The following is a 14,987-nucleotide window of genomic DNA, read 5'->3' on the forward strand; positions in this document are numbered from 1 at the left end:
CAGTACAGATATAGGTCAGGATAAATGTATGTGTTGAAACATAATCAAATGTTAATAAAATGTAACATTCTGTACTTTTGCGTCATATTCATCTTACAAATATCTTGTCTCCACAGTAAACAGGGCAGTTTTGTCTTTACTGTCCCAATACTATGGATGGCACTGTAGATAAATATATAGCTAACCTCTTTCACAGCTTGAAATTTTAGACAGTGTCATCAACAAAGCTCTAAAAATAAAGCCGTGTGGTTGAGAAGGACAATGGCTTAAATTAGTTTATGGATTTCTTCAGGATTTTAGGGACCATTGAGGATGTGAGGTAGATGTCTCAGCAGGGTCCTGTTTCATGACTTATCGTATCATCCTCGTGACTCAAAATGCTTCCTTTGTAATAGGAATCTCTAGTGATGTCAGTATCTTTGGGCGGACATATGCAAGGAAAATCAAAGGCCTCAATTTGACTTTAAGTTGCTCTTGTGATATTTTAACTTGAAGTCCAATTTAAATGTGATCTTCATGAAGTGGGTGGCATGTTTTGATCAGCAAATTTAGCACATATTTGTCTGTGAATATGAACAATTAACAGCAAGCAAGTCCAATGAATCACTTAAAATAAAAGTGTTGACAGTGCATTACATGAAAAAGCTTTCCATTTTAATAAATTATTGACAGCCATTCGTTACGTGGTGATCTAACAATCAGAAACCGTTCATGCATTTTGTTCAAACATACAGATAATCTAAACAAAGGGTTAATTATTAAAGGCACAGAACAAAACTCATTTTTCTTAACATTTACTCGGTAGTGACATTGACAAATTGAACAGATGGTGACATCAATACTGTCTCTTTAAGACCTCATCTTTCCACTTTCAATACACAGCCTCCCCCATCCAACCCCACCTTGTCACCACTATGAGCAGCTCTCAGTGTAGATGCACTGGTGGTTTACTAAAGTGCCCACTGCTTATCCAAGTGACAGCACTCAGATCAGCACAAACCCGCACACTACAGAGGGAGCCGTGTGCTTCCACCGACCAGCCTTGCACTGAGATTGGTGACTTAACCTACACAATAGGTAAGCCTTGATGTCACTGAATAATGGTTTTGTTACTTTTTTATTTAAGTACTTTGAAATCAGCTTATAGATAAACAAGATAAATTTATTTCATCTAAACAACAAAAAAAAAATAATAAGTGTAGTAAGCATGGTTTTTATAGGTATATTGAATGGTTTTGATACACATATATGGTTACTGTTGCAAAATCATGGTTAATCTGTTGCTACCATGGTTAAACTATGGTAACCATTACTTTTTGATTTATTTGTAGTAAAACCATGGTTACATTTCATAAGGGGTGGAGTTTCTTAACCCATGGCGTGCCACATATTTAATTCTAATCATTAAAGTCTGAATATTCTTGCTTCTCTTTAAACATAATAATAAAAAAATTATTTTAACAGTAAATGTAAAATAACTTAAACAATCAAACTATTCATTTTTAACTAGTATTGACAAATTGCTACTGAAATTGACAGTTTATCTGACACATGGCAAATATGCACTTATATCATGTGGCTTTACATAGGTTACATAGGCTAAACTGTGAACTTATCATGTGAGAGGGTTCACTTCAAAATTAAATTAGTAAATGAAGCTTTGCTGAACAACTCACAGTGCAAGACCCCTTTAAACATTACGCAATTATGGACAATACTAGTAAATTGTAAACATATCTGGTTTATAATACAGTTTTTCTTTTAAAAGCGGTGGAGAACTCATATTCATTTTCCTCTTTATGCTCATGTAAAGTCATATATGCACTAATATATGTTACAAATCAAAGGCCTTTGACACTACACCCAAACGTATCAAACTACTTAAGTCATTTTGATAATTGAGGAAGCTGATAGCCAGAACCATTTTAAGCGCGGGGGTGACACTTTTGGATTGCCACCATTAATATCGCGCTCTGTAGTAGAAAAGGCAAATTATGTCATTATAATATATAATATCAAGCATTAAAACATTAATTTAAATAACTTTTTATCTATCTACATTAAATTACATTGGTTAAACACTACTTAAAGCTTTCGTTCTCCCCTTTACCCAAATGTTGCCATGCTCTCAATATCAGTATGGGTGTGGTAATCGTACTGTGAATTGCCTTGAATCTCGTAAATTTGGCGCCCGAGGCCCTGTTTTGGATGTAAATAAGACGAAATGAGCAAGTTAATATTTTGAAACGATTACTTAGCGCATAAGGACATCGTTACGTACGGCAGGAGGAATTAGTAGTGTTGTTACAGCAGGTAATGTGTCAGTGTTTGTGTTGTGCTCTGTAGTAACTGACATGATACATTCACAGCTCGCTAGCCTCTTTGCTAACCAAACCATATCATAACGTACCTCTCTAATTCGCTCAACCGATTACAAATATGCAGGATAAGGTCATTTTACACCGCTTGTCGTGCAAATGGTGTAGTAGATAGATGTTTCTGTGTAGTGCAACATGTGGTTTTAAATCTGTTATAGTTGACTAGCTTTGAAATGTAGCAATACTCTCGGCATTGAAACGATAATAGTATCATCAAAACAGCTGAATATTAAAATAATGAAAGCATTACTAAGTAAATAGTCGCTACCGTGTAAACGTTTTGTTTTATGTCGTGGCAGTATTTAAGTGGCATAAGCTTGAAGAAAGGAAATAAAAGATTAAGAAGTGTTTATCAGATATTATTAGTTGTATTTTATGTAGTCGGAGCAATATATGCTCGAATGGTTGACATTTTTATTATTTACTTAAATGGCGTGACTACTGAAATCGTTTAAAACCCACACATACAGCAGAAAAATCAAGTGAATCTTATGTTGTAAGGTTATTTGTTGTAAAATGACATTGGTCATTGCCTGCTTTTCCTGTATTTTGTCTTGGTAGGGTTGGGACCAGCGGTCTTCCTGTTTTTAGCAACGTTGCTTGTAGTCATGCCACTGTTGTTCCCTAAAAACCTTCATGCCGAAATGTACAAATTTCACATGCTTCGCAAAGGTCAGAGTTGTTTTTAGGGGTATTCCCATATTGTGTCAAGCCACAAATGACAAGTTTGTTAATTAATGTATTGCCTTGTGTGAGTATTGTAGTGTATTTAGTACTGTAATAACACCAGGAGCACAATAGCAGCTAGTTGTCATGCTGGAATAACTGTTGGAGTAACTATTTGCATATGGCCTTTGAATGCACCTCATCTTTTGCATCCTTGCTTTGGGAAGTCACCCACTGTGTGACGCTCAACAGTAAAGCTTTGAGTGTTGTAATAATCTGTTGATGGTTTATTTAAGTTGGTGTTGACTATATTTTTAGGGAAGTCGACCTTTAGGCAGTGCCAAGCAGTGCTGCCCCTCATTAAACAAAGGAGCACACCGTGCCCGGCTCTTCAGTTGGCACTGCTATAGCTGGAGTGTTTGGTTTCTTCACAGCCTAGTGCAAACACTTACAACACTTTCTGTGTATTCCCCACAAACTGTAACCAGAAGGACTTGTCTGAGTTTAATCTATTGGACATCTGATCTAAAGTGTCTTAATGTACGAAAATTGATCGTTTAATGTATCTGTACAGTATTAGTGTGATGAGTGGCTTTAATTTGTGGTCCACCACTAGTGCTTCTTGATACAAGACTTTTATGTGACGTTATGCTCATTTGTTGCAGGTCTTTGTCAGTGTTATTAAGCAGAAGGGAGTGAATTGCTCAGAAGATCATGAGTGAGCTGGAGCAGTTGCGGCAGGAGGCGGAGCAGCTGCGCAATCAGATCAGAGTAAGACCTTTTTTGCTCCACCACGCCATTTTTACGCATGTACATCTAACTAGAACTAGATTTATTGGCATGTATGCATCAGGACAGTTGTCCAACCCAATCTGAATAACTGGCAGATCTGTCTGCATTTTGAGATCAGTGCTGCGCCTGTCTGCGTGATCAGTCGAAGGGCAAGTTCTCCCTAGAAAATATTTGTGACCCTGTCTGTGAAATCCAGGCTGAAGAATATCAAAATTACATTTTATTCACAATAATTTCAATTTTTCACATGGTCTTACTCAGTCAATATTAAAGATATCAGATTTTTTCCAAGGAATGTTCTTTACATTATGTAGGATGACTTTGTGTTGTTTTCATTTTGGCTTAATGTTCTCATACACTTGCCATGCGTTACTTTCCTTGGCCGTAATCTGTAGAATGGCATACCCTTGACATGCTGCTGTTCCCATTGCAGGATGCCAGGAAAGCATGCAGCGACTCCAGCCTGTCCCAGGTAAGCAGCTGTGCCACCATCCCTGCTGTGTCCCATCTCTGGACTGGGAGGTTCCCACTTCTGTTTTCTGAGCTCATCACAGACATGCAAATCGGCCACTGACGTATACATGCTGAACACGCACTTAAGTGCACTAAAATATTAAACGCACTCCTACATGCCTAGGCCTCCATCAAAATTTAAACATCAGCCCACGCCCTGCTGATTGTGTGACTTGTTTAACTTGTTCGTTTTAGTATTTCAGTCATTTGCCTAAATTCTACATGGTCAATATCATTCCCAAACCTTTAAATCGGCTAGTAGAACATTAGAGCGAGCAACAGCATGACTTGTATTTATGAACCACGTCCCGCTTGCTTTATAATGTCATTCTAAGATACGACTTTTGTGTGTTAGATTACGGCTGGTCTGGATTCAGTGGGAAGGATCCAAATGAGAACGAGGCGGACACTTCGAGGCCATTTAGCGAAAATCTACGCCATGCACTGGGCTACTGATTCCAGGTCAGTTGATGGAGAAAGAAAGCAGGTGGGAGCTGGAGGATGGGTTCTCTCAGAGAAACCCTGCAGCTCTGTCAGTGTACACTCAATGAATAATACAGCAGGCCTCTCACAACTCAGGGGTGTTCTGGGATTATGCAGGCTGCCTCCTGCTCCAGTCTCTCTTTTCCTCCCTTCTTTTCTCCCTCTATCATTCACTCTTTTTCCATCTGTGCATCCCTTTTAGTGCTTAAGGGAGGAGACACGATTGTTAGATGGAGCAGGCTTATGCCCATAGCTCCTAGCAGTGTGCTTGTGTGAAGCTTTAGAAGCATTCTTACAATAATGTATATTAAACATTAAATTTCATAAAAAAATTGTTTGAGGTCGGAACAGAGACCATCATTTCACTCACTAGAAACTTACTGATGGTGGTTAAAGGAAAGCATTAAAGTGTTTGAATTGGGAACACTGTTTTACTCTAACCCGTTTTTGTTTTTAAACATCAAGGTTACTAGTTAGTGCCTCTCAAGATGGCAAACTCATCATTTGGGACAGCTACACCACAAACAAGGTACGTTCGCTCCAGCAAATGACTTTTTTTCAAGTTATGTGTGGGCCTCAAAAGCTGTTTGTTTATGTTGATGCCGCTAAAACATTACTTTTTGCATAATTTATGTGTGTGCACGGTGTGAATTATTTTTTTATATATATAAAAACACAAATTTTTACATTTCAACATAAACATGTACATTTATATATATTTTGATATATTTTATATTATAAATCAAAATATACCTAAATGACATTTTTCTTAAATTCATACATGTATGTGTGTATTTTGTATGTGATTTATCGCGATTAATCTTTTAAACAGCCCTACTTTTTTTTTTTAAAGAGAGGATGTACAATAAATGCATAAACATTACTATATTAGGGTTTTTAGACCTATACAGTCTGCAAAGTGAGCTCCCCCTCTGGCCACTTAAACATCTCATTGTACAGTCTATAAATTTACCTGAAGGAATTGTTTTTGCCGTTTATTTCAGATGCATGCCATTCCCTTACGATCATCATGGGTGATGACTTGTGCATACGCTCCTTCAGGGAACTACGTAGCCTGTGGAGGCCTGGACAACATCTGCTCCATCTACAGCCTTAAAACCCGTGAGGGCAACGTCAGAGTTACCAGAGAACTGCCCGGACATACAGGTAAACATACCACAGAAGGACTAGTCAGGTTTTACCCTGGATCCTTAATCTGTACAGGTTTTATGTAATGAGTCTAAAGCCCGGAATACTGTGGACCATTTTTGCCCGTCCCAGACGAAAGCTTGCCATCGTGAAACAATCGTCGTGATTTCTGTGATTGTGGCTCTTCATCTGTGGTCCTGTGTTGCACAGTGAGAGATGTTCAAAGACCGCTGTTTTCCCAGTCTTGCGTCCAAAGATCACCTATGACAGTTTTCTGACAGTGAGGAATTTAGCATGATCCCGCACATTGTGTTTGCTGCTACGACCTGCATACTGGCATTTGTTTACCACTAGTAGGGCTGGGTGGTATACCGGATTTAGGGGATATATCGATATGGGTTCCCGATGCGATGCGGAATTAGCCAATACCGTTCATGTAGATATGGTTTAATGCAACTCAAGCGCGCATGCACGCGCTCTGCGCGAGCCCGCCCGTCACAGTAAGTACGCGACATGGAGAAGCACGCAGAAACTCTGTGACGCTTGGATGCGCCTCATGAATGTGGACATTCAAAAACTGCGGCTGCATGCACTCGGAGGATTGTAATTATTGAGTTCAAGACTAAAATAAAATGTCTCCTCAGTCTGCTTTTACAGAGAGATCATTGGAATTAAGTTACGGCTGCATATGTGTGCTTTCATCCCAACAACATGTCTGACGTTCCATCACAACACCTATTTATCTAATACGCTATTGCAGTTATTTCTCATCACTACTATTTATCGTAAATAAAACAGAAATTCCGAAGGAGTTTTATTTTGTGGTGAACTTTTTCCTCAGATTCAAAGCATAACAGCCACAAACAAGTCTACGTTATTTAATTTTAAAACGTCATTTTAGAATTAGTAACAAATGATTGTGCTGCTTCAGTGAAGCTATTAGTGTGAATTAATGAGATTATTATTAAGAAATAATAAGGGAGGATGTGTGTGAATGAAACAAAGACACTTTAATTGTGCTGAATGTGTGCGCGTTATAGTTTCAGTTTGCACATAGCCAATCAGATTCCAGAATCACATCTGTTCTATAAACTTAATTATTTTGGATCATAATTATGTTTTTAAGTCTTGTCCAATTTTGTAACTGGAATACACTGTAAGGACAAAAGGACTGTGACACCCCCTTCTAATGAAGAGGTTTGACTACTTTAGTAAATTCTGTGAACGCAAATCTTAATGCTACAGACAGTTCAGTATATTAATGAGAATTGTGTGTTTCTAATTTTATGGATAATAATTTCAATAGTATGGGCAGGACACTTTTCTATAATTATAGATTAAAGATCATATTACATGATAATAATGCCCATGTGCACAAAACAAAGTAAAAAAAGAAATGATTAAGAACTTCACTGGTTTGTATATAAAGTTAACTAAACCCAGCTAAACAACTTTGGTATGACAAACATTTACCACCCATCAAGGACATGAGCATACAGTCATTTCGGGTAGGATAAATGCTCTAACAAAGATGATTTTTTTTATATGGTACTGCATGGTATATAATTTTTGTTTTGATTTGAAGTGGAATAGATAGTTTATTAGGGAGTGTTTACAACTTTATGGTACAACAACTTCAGCCACAAAGATTATAAAGGCTTTGACTTTCAAGTAACATTTTTATCCTTTTTGTAAGAAATACCGGATATATTTCGGATACCGGCATTCCTTAAAAAAAACCTGGGATATGAATTTTTGCTCAGCCCTAACCACTAGCACATACTGGTGATGTTGTGCTAACATGTGATGCAGCTGTTAGGGCTGTGAAAATTAATTGTGCAAATGCGCATTTTCTCAATGAATGAATTGTAATGAATTACGGTGAAATGCCGCCACATCCAAAAGCCAGAGGGCGCTCTCTTGCAGAAACGCCATTTGTGCCACAGAAGAAGTATCATTACAAACGCTATTCCAGGAAATATCTAGAGGGATATTTATATCTCTGTTCTTCAAATTGTTTCAGGTATTTTCGTAAGGGATAATGTAGAGGCAGCCGGTAGTTATTGGGAAATAAGCCCCGACAGTGTGATCAGGACCCGACGCGAAGCGGAGGGTCTTGTATCACACTGAAGGGGCTTATTTCCCAATAACTACCGGCTGCCTCTACATTATCCCGCTTATTACACGGCTACTTGCCACAGAAGAAAAAAACTGGACATGAATATGAATTTGAAACATTTTATTGGCATATTTGTTTTAAATTAACATTTTTATCCTTCCGCGAAACTTTGCACAGATGCATACAATGTAATACCTTATTAAGATCCTCTGCTTCATACTTGTCTGTCTCCATTTTTTTCTCTTTAACCAGTCGAAGTTTTAATGCCCATTCTGTATTTTTTTGTGTGTAGGCTTCGTAGCTGTCATGCTCTATTTCAGGGGTTCCCAAACTTTTTTTCCTGCGCACCCCCTTCTACGTCCCAACCGGGTTGGCGCACCCCCAATCCCCATTTTTAAAAAAATCCAAAAAAGCTTTATTTTCTCACCATAAATACTCATGTTTAATCATGCGCAAATAACCAAGGGCCGGTTGCACTAGCCGGACGTTAAGAAGTTGGGTGTAATAGTCCTACGTCGGGCTTAGCTACGTCCAACATTGTGAAAAATATTTACGCCTATTGCACCATCTGAAACTACGCTCAGCGTAGATGATGCGCGCCCCCGTGTATGCGTTTAACCACTGTGATATTTAGACGCCATTCGAGTTTACTATGGTAAAAAACGTACACTTACTGCCGTCAGCTAATAGATGACATATGAGAGGTTTCCTCATGTTTACCAGTGCGTCACGTTAAGCATATTTATAATATATATGGAATGAATGAAACGAGTTGGCACGCATATAGCGGCTGCAGTGCATAACAGAAGAGCAGTGCGTAGAAAAAGACAGCAGCTGTCTTCTACGTTTCTATCAAAAACTAATAAATTATAGTTTTTTATTTAAAATAAAAGCGATTACAAAGGAAATGTTTACTGTTCATTTTTTTATTTATTTATTGTATGGAAAAATCCCACTTAAAGAAACAGACCGCCATTACATTTTTCCTCTCGCGCACCCCCTGGTGGCAGCTCGCGTACCCCTGGGGGTGCGCGTACCACACTTTGGGAATCCCTGCTCTATTTTGTCAAGTTCAGTCTCAGTAAGCTCTCTGTGTCTTGTCGTGGTTGTCGAGTGTTTGTCACAAGATGGCGCCAAACAGACAGTAATCTTTATTGGCGCGGAGCGATTTTACTCGTGCAAGTAGTTCCGGCTATGCGTTATTATTTTGGAGCGGTTATTATTTGAAAAGAACGAACCTGCAAATGTCTCAACTGACCAATCAGAATCAAGCATTCCAGAGAGCCGTGTAATAAATGATAATAAAGAATATTTTGAATGATTGTGTTTGACAAGTGTTGCTGTTTTAAATGCACGTTATAAACGACTCAAACTCATAGTGATTTTATTTGATAAGGAGTTCATACTGATCACAGAGCCGTTGTACACGCACAAACTGTGCATGAAATGCAGAATTGGAGCATTGCGATTCAGACAGGTATTTTTAATAGAGAACGCGTTGCATTGATGCACAGCCCTGGCAGACATCGAAGGTTCTGTGTTATTATCGTACAGTGTACATGCAGCTTGTCGTTCCTAAGTTTAAACAATCCATGTCGCACAGTGTGATAAGGTAATTATCTAATAGAAGTGCAAAAATCCTGCAGTGTTTTCCGGGCTTAAGTGGAAAAAACAATAAAGTGCAGCTAACTTGGCCTCTGTTGTATTTGTTTCTTACCAGGTTATTTGTCCTGTTGCCGCTTTTTGGATGACAGCCAGATAGTTACCAGCTCTGGAGATACCACATGGTGAGGCATCTCATTTTACTGCAGTATTTAAGTACATTTACTTGCATATTACACGACTATATGATAAAAAGACCCCAAAGTCAATTTGAGTGAAAAACCAAGAATAGAAAAGTAGTTTAGTTGGAAATTAGTAGTTAAAGTAAAAAATAGTAGAAGCCACTGCCAATTGGTTGCATCAGAGGTCGAACATGTAGTCAGGAGACAGTAATTCAAATGTGATCTGTAGCCACTTATTGCTTTTTAGCAAACTACCAGACACACGTTATATAAGAGTGTTGTACTAAGTATGACCTGACTGTCCTCCTCTGCAGTGCGCTGTGGGACATTGAGACCGGTCAGCAGACTACCACGTTCACAGGGCACAGCGGAGATGTGATGAGCCTGTCCCTCAGCCCAGACTCCAAGACCTTTGTGTCGGGCGCCTGTGACGCGTCCTCTAAACTGTGGGACATACGAGACGGAATGTGCAGACAGTCTTTCACCGGACACGTGTCTGATATCAATGCAGTCTGTGTGAGTGTCAAAATAAAAAGTTATAATCCGTTTCTGATGTTGAATGGATTGGTAATGGAACTGTTTTACTTTATTACATGTTTTGGTAATGCATATAGGTTGAACTACGCACATAGGTTGAATGTTCATTTGTGAGTCACTATAGATTCTTGGTTAATGATAACAAACAAACCAGTACTTTTACAGCATTTTACAATGTATATACATTAAAATTAGTATGTGCAACATTAACATAAACCAGTGATTAAAGTGCTAAGGGGTTTTCTGGTTTTATCAGTTCTTCCCAAATGGTAATGCGTTCACCACGGGCTCTGATGACGCCACATGTCGGCTGTTTGACCTTCGTGCGGACCAGGAACTGATGATGTACTCTCATGACAACATCATCTGTGGCATCACCTCTGTGGCCTTCTCCAAGAGCGGCCGCCTGCTGTTGGCTGGCTACGATGACTTTAATTGCAATGTGTGGGACACGTTAAAGGGAGAGCGTGCAGGTCAGTACTTTGTACTAACAGTAACACGTGGGTGACCATATCAGCATTGAAACCATGTTTTCATGTAACTCTTCCATTTGTAGGCGTACTGGCTGGGCACGACAACAGGGTGAGCTGTTTGGGTGTGACCAGTGATGGCATGGCTGTGGCTACCGGTTCTTGGGACAGCTTCCTCAGGATATGGAACTGACCTCACTGGGCGGGACTCCGGGGAGACACTCTTTCCAATCACAGTCACTGTAGTGTACCGCTGCCACACAGGACCGCCCCCTTTACTTCTTCCTCCTACAGATGGCCTGGTTTTCTTCATCTTCTCTTTCTTAGACCACACTATCCTTCCATTCTGCAGTCAGTCAAAGAGATGAGGACCAGTACAGAAGACCCTCCATTGGTTTCCTCTCTCTGTGTGTCTCTAGGGCTTCATGTCAGACTCGAGAGGTGGGGTGGACAGCCTGTATTGTATATATCCGCTATTCTTTGTGCTTGTATGTATAACATATGCACTTCTGACAGTGTTTGGATGTTCTGGTGTGTGGATATTGGTTGTGGGTGTCTTGACTGTCCCCGTTTTCTTTTCCTGCTTAAAGATTTTCTCCCATTTTACCTTTTTGCCCCATTTGATCAGTTATATTTACCACGCATTAGTCAAATGTCATGAACAGAAGGACTAGTTGTGTAGTGACGAACATGAGGCTGACAAAGCATTGTGGGTCATTGGGTCATAGATTTTGCATCAGTGTTGACGTCTAAAGGGATAGTTCGCTCCAAAATGAAAATTGTTTACTCTGCCTCGTGTTGTTCCGAACACACTTGATTTTTTTTGTTTTTATAAACAAGTAAATTGTGTCGATCACCAACAACCTGCCTAACTTTTGTGTTCCACTGAAAAGATTTTTAGTTTTGGGTGAACTAGTTTGTGTCGGCATGACGTGTCTGCTGGTCTGTTCCACCGTCCATAAATGGTTGGTAGTGTGTAGTTATGAGAGAATGTGATATAACTAAGCTCATATTTGCCATCCTTTAAACCTGACACAAAGGTTTGGCTTGTTTCATGTACTAGATTATTACTGACTGTTGAAGAGAAATTAGCATCAACCCATATTTCTTCTCCTATGTCTATATTGTCACTAAGGCGCAAATGTGCTTCTTTCCACTGGATAGACACAATACCGAATTATGTTTAAGGATAGAAGTGAATGGTTTTGTTGTAAGCATGGCCTTGATGCTTTTGACACCTCTTTCCACTAAGAGTCAGCAGGCTGAAGGTGCAGCCTAATGCTTAACAAGAGACCTTGGCTAATGTCAGTCTGACTTTCAGCATTGTCGTCTGCCTTCCCATACACTATTTTTAACACCTGCCCGTTTCTAGCTAGGACTGTATGCTTTCGCAATTGAAGATTTAACACGTTAGACACCGATCCTGAATATTTTAAATGAATTAGTGCTTTGGCTTTTTGGCAAGTAGGCTGAAAACACATGGTTTTAGGACCCAAAGCTACACCGTGCGTATTTTTCACAAATGTGAGTACTGAAGATTTAGTGCCCTCTGCCTGTGCCAGAAAAAATGTTAATGAATGAGATGGCAAGCAAGCCTTAATGTCTTTCACTTGAACATTAAGTTATGTTAATTTTGTGCCAATATAGAGGAACTCAGTCAAGAAGGACTGGTTTTGTGAGTGTATTATAAACTGTTTTGATTATGCCGTTTTGCTTTTAATTCTACACACTGCATTTTGGGCATTTTCCAAATGAATTTCTGATGTATAAAGAATCCTTGCTTTGATTATCCATATAGGATTGCATTCACTGTGAATGGATTTATCCTGTTTCATGTCTTCATCTCCTGACATTACTGTTCATCAGATAAACTTTTGTTAAGCAGCCATTTTAATGTTTTATTAATCACACAGTCACAGTTGTGCCATGAAAGGACATCCAAACAAATAGTGATGTTCCTCAGGTGTTTACAATATTTAGATGCTTAAAAATGGTACATGAAGTTGAATTGGCATAATGTGAAGGTATAACGTTTTAAACTGAAATGATTCGACAACATTATGGTAACCAATTGGACCTAAAGAAATGTTCTGGGTTCAATACAGATAACAGACTTTATGATGGTTCCTAAGTGATTTCTGTTACAGTATTGTCATGCTAACAAGAAATTATATTTTTAATTGTACTAATTTCATGTGTTTGTGAAGGTATAAACATGTTGCCCATACAATCAGAATAACAGCTTTTGCTGAGATGTCCTTAAAGGGTATATCATAATGTTATTGAGAGTACCTGTTTTCTGTGGTAATGAACATAATGCCACCAAATGTATTGAACCTTGAACATCTTTTTAAAAGTTCAACCAGAAAAGTCCAAAACTGCAGTGAACATAGCCATAAGGAGCAAGCTCCAGACTATCCTATGGATATTTCAGCTAGCTAACTGAGCCTTATCCTATGGATAAGATCAAACACTGTGCTAGCGAGGCCACAGTGACTCTGAAGAAGAAATCAGCTTGCTGCCTTAATACTGTTTACAAAAACGGTTTCTCACTGCATATTGAAGTATGAAAAATCCGAATATTGCCCTTTATGAAGTAGTAAAAACGAACCTAAAACAAGGTTTCGACTGTGAAAATATTTTAAAATCTGAGGTGTTTGAACTATCATATTACAATGATGTGGCTTCTGTAATATCCAAAATTTTTTCAATCAGCATTTTTTATTTACAGTAGACACTCAGCAAGTAACCCGTGATGAACCCTGAATATTTATATTTGACTTCTTCAACATTTATTTTCCAGTGTTGGCCTCACTATTAGAGGAAGTGAGCGCCGCGAGAGCTTTAGTTTTCTCAATCGGAACTAGGCCGTGGTTGTTTTTGCTGAGGTGTTTGTGCTGTCAAACCTATCGAAATTACTGCATTGTTACCCAGAGGAAGATTTCCTCATCGCAGCAGTTCACATCAATCATGTGATCACAGTACTAAAAAGAGGTGCTCTGCCATAAGCTTTAAAAATGAAAGTATACCCGAGGTATCGCAGCCTACGTTTGTTGCGGCATGATCACAGATTCAGGGGTGTTTACGTTTCCTTGCACTTGGTGCAAAGTAGCACCTCAAACAGCAAAGTATTTGTTGTGTTAGTGTGTTTTCACTTGTTACATTTTGGGCACAGCCGGAATATTGGGGTTTATAAACACAGATGAACAGCACACAGAAAACCGAAGTGCATTCTTCCAACACCAACCAACCATCAACACCTGTGGAATTGTGGCTTACCAAAAAAGAAAGTTTGTGTAATTCATAGTGGTTTTGATGTATTTTATAGATTACAGCGATAGATATAGTCAAAATGTGGAAATTCAGTTTAATGTGCCTGTAAATTACAAAATTAATGATCCTTGCTGGCTTAATGGTGGGCAAACAGTATCCTACATATGCTGTAACTATGATTAAAGACCAAATAATTTTGTTTTTCCATTAACTTCTGCGGTTCTGTCCCACAAACGTATACTTATATCAGGGACAATAGCATAACTGCCTCTTGACTCTTAACACACATTCCTTTTAATTTAACTGCTTTGTTATTGAAAACAGATTTGTATTATGGCATTATGTTGGTTCAGAAAACAATGATCACTTGCTATGGGATCTTTTAAGTCTTTTTTAACACCCGGAAATTTATTTGTACTTGTAAAGTGGCAGTGACACCTGTTACTATTTGTTCTCATAACCAATAAAGGCTTTTCATCAAGGAGACTGTTTGTAATGGTACTCATTATTGAACATGATGCGGCTAGTGACATTATCTACATTGAATACTGAATTTAAATATTTAATGATGCTCATTTTTGTATATTTGGCATTTCACTTACCATAGAGACAGAGCGCAACGCGTCATAACCTGAAAGCACGCCCACCGGGGGAGGGAAACAATCCATCCGTCTCCATTGACTTTGTATTGCGAGAGGCAGCCTCCTTGTCATTTCTGGCTTATAACAAAAAAAGAGTAATGCCTGAAAGCTGCTGTGTGACAGATATGTTTTTATAAGCTGTTGACCCCAAAAAACGAACGTTTAAAGACAAAAAAGTGGAA

General features: G+C 38.7%; 1 protein-coding gene across 3 annotated transcripts; it reads left to right on the forward strand.

Annotated features, from left to right (window-relative positions):
- Positions 1-940: 940 nt before the first annotated feature.
- On the forward strand, positions 941-14,650 carry gnb4a (guanine nucleotide binding protein (G protein), beta polypeptide 4a). Of its 3 annotated transcripts, none has more exons than XM_065275887.2 (10): positions 941-1,077; positions 3,710-3,815; positions 4,270-4,308; positions 4,705-4,811; positions 5,298-5,361; positions 5,837-5,999; positions 9,821-9,887; positions 10,199-10,400; positions 10,678-10,894; positions 10,978-14,650. In XM_065275887.2, exons 2-10 carry the CDS (start codon positions 3,759-3,761, stop codon positions 11,082-11,084), a joined length of 1,023 nt encoding a protein of 340 aa, XP_065131959.1. In that variant the 5' UTR covers positions 941-1,077; positions 3,710-3,758; the 3' UTR covers positions 11,085-14,650. The 3 variants fall into 3 exon arrangements, with proteins under 3 accessions (XP_065131959.1, XP_065131958.1, XP_065131960.1); XM_065275886.2 differs by lacking the exon at positions 941-1,077 and adding an exon at positions 2,132-2,313; XM_065275888.2 differs by lacking the exon at positions 941-1,077 and adding an exon at positions 3,003-3,050.
- Positions 14,651-14,987: the final 337 nt, after the last annotated feature.

This window comes from Paramisgurnus dabryanus, chromosome 6 (genome assembly GCF_030506205.2).
Source record: "Paramisgurnus dabryanus chromosome 6, PD_genome_1.1, whole genome shotgun sequence".
Classification (NCBI taxonomy): domain Eukaryota; kingdom Metazoa; phylum Chordata; class Actinopteri; order Cypriniformes; family Cobitidae; genus Paramisgurnus; species Paramisgurnus dabryanus.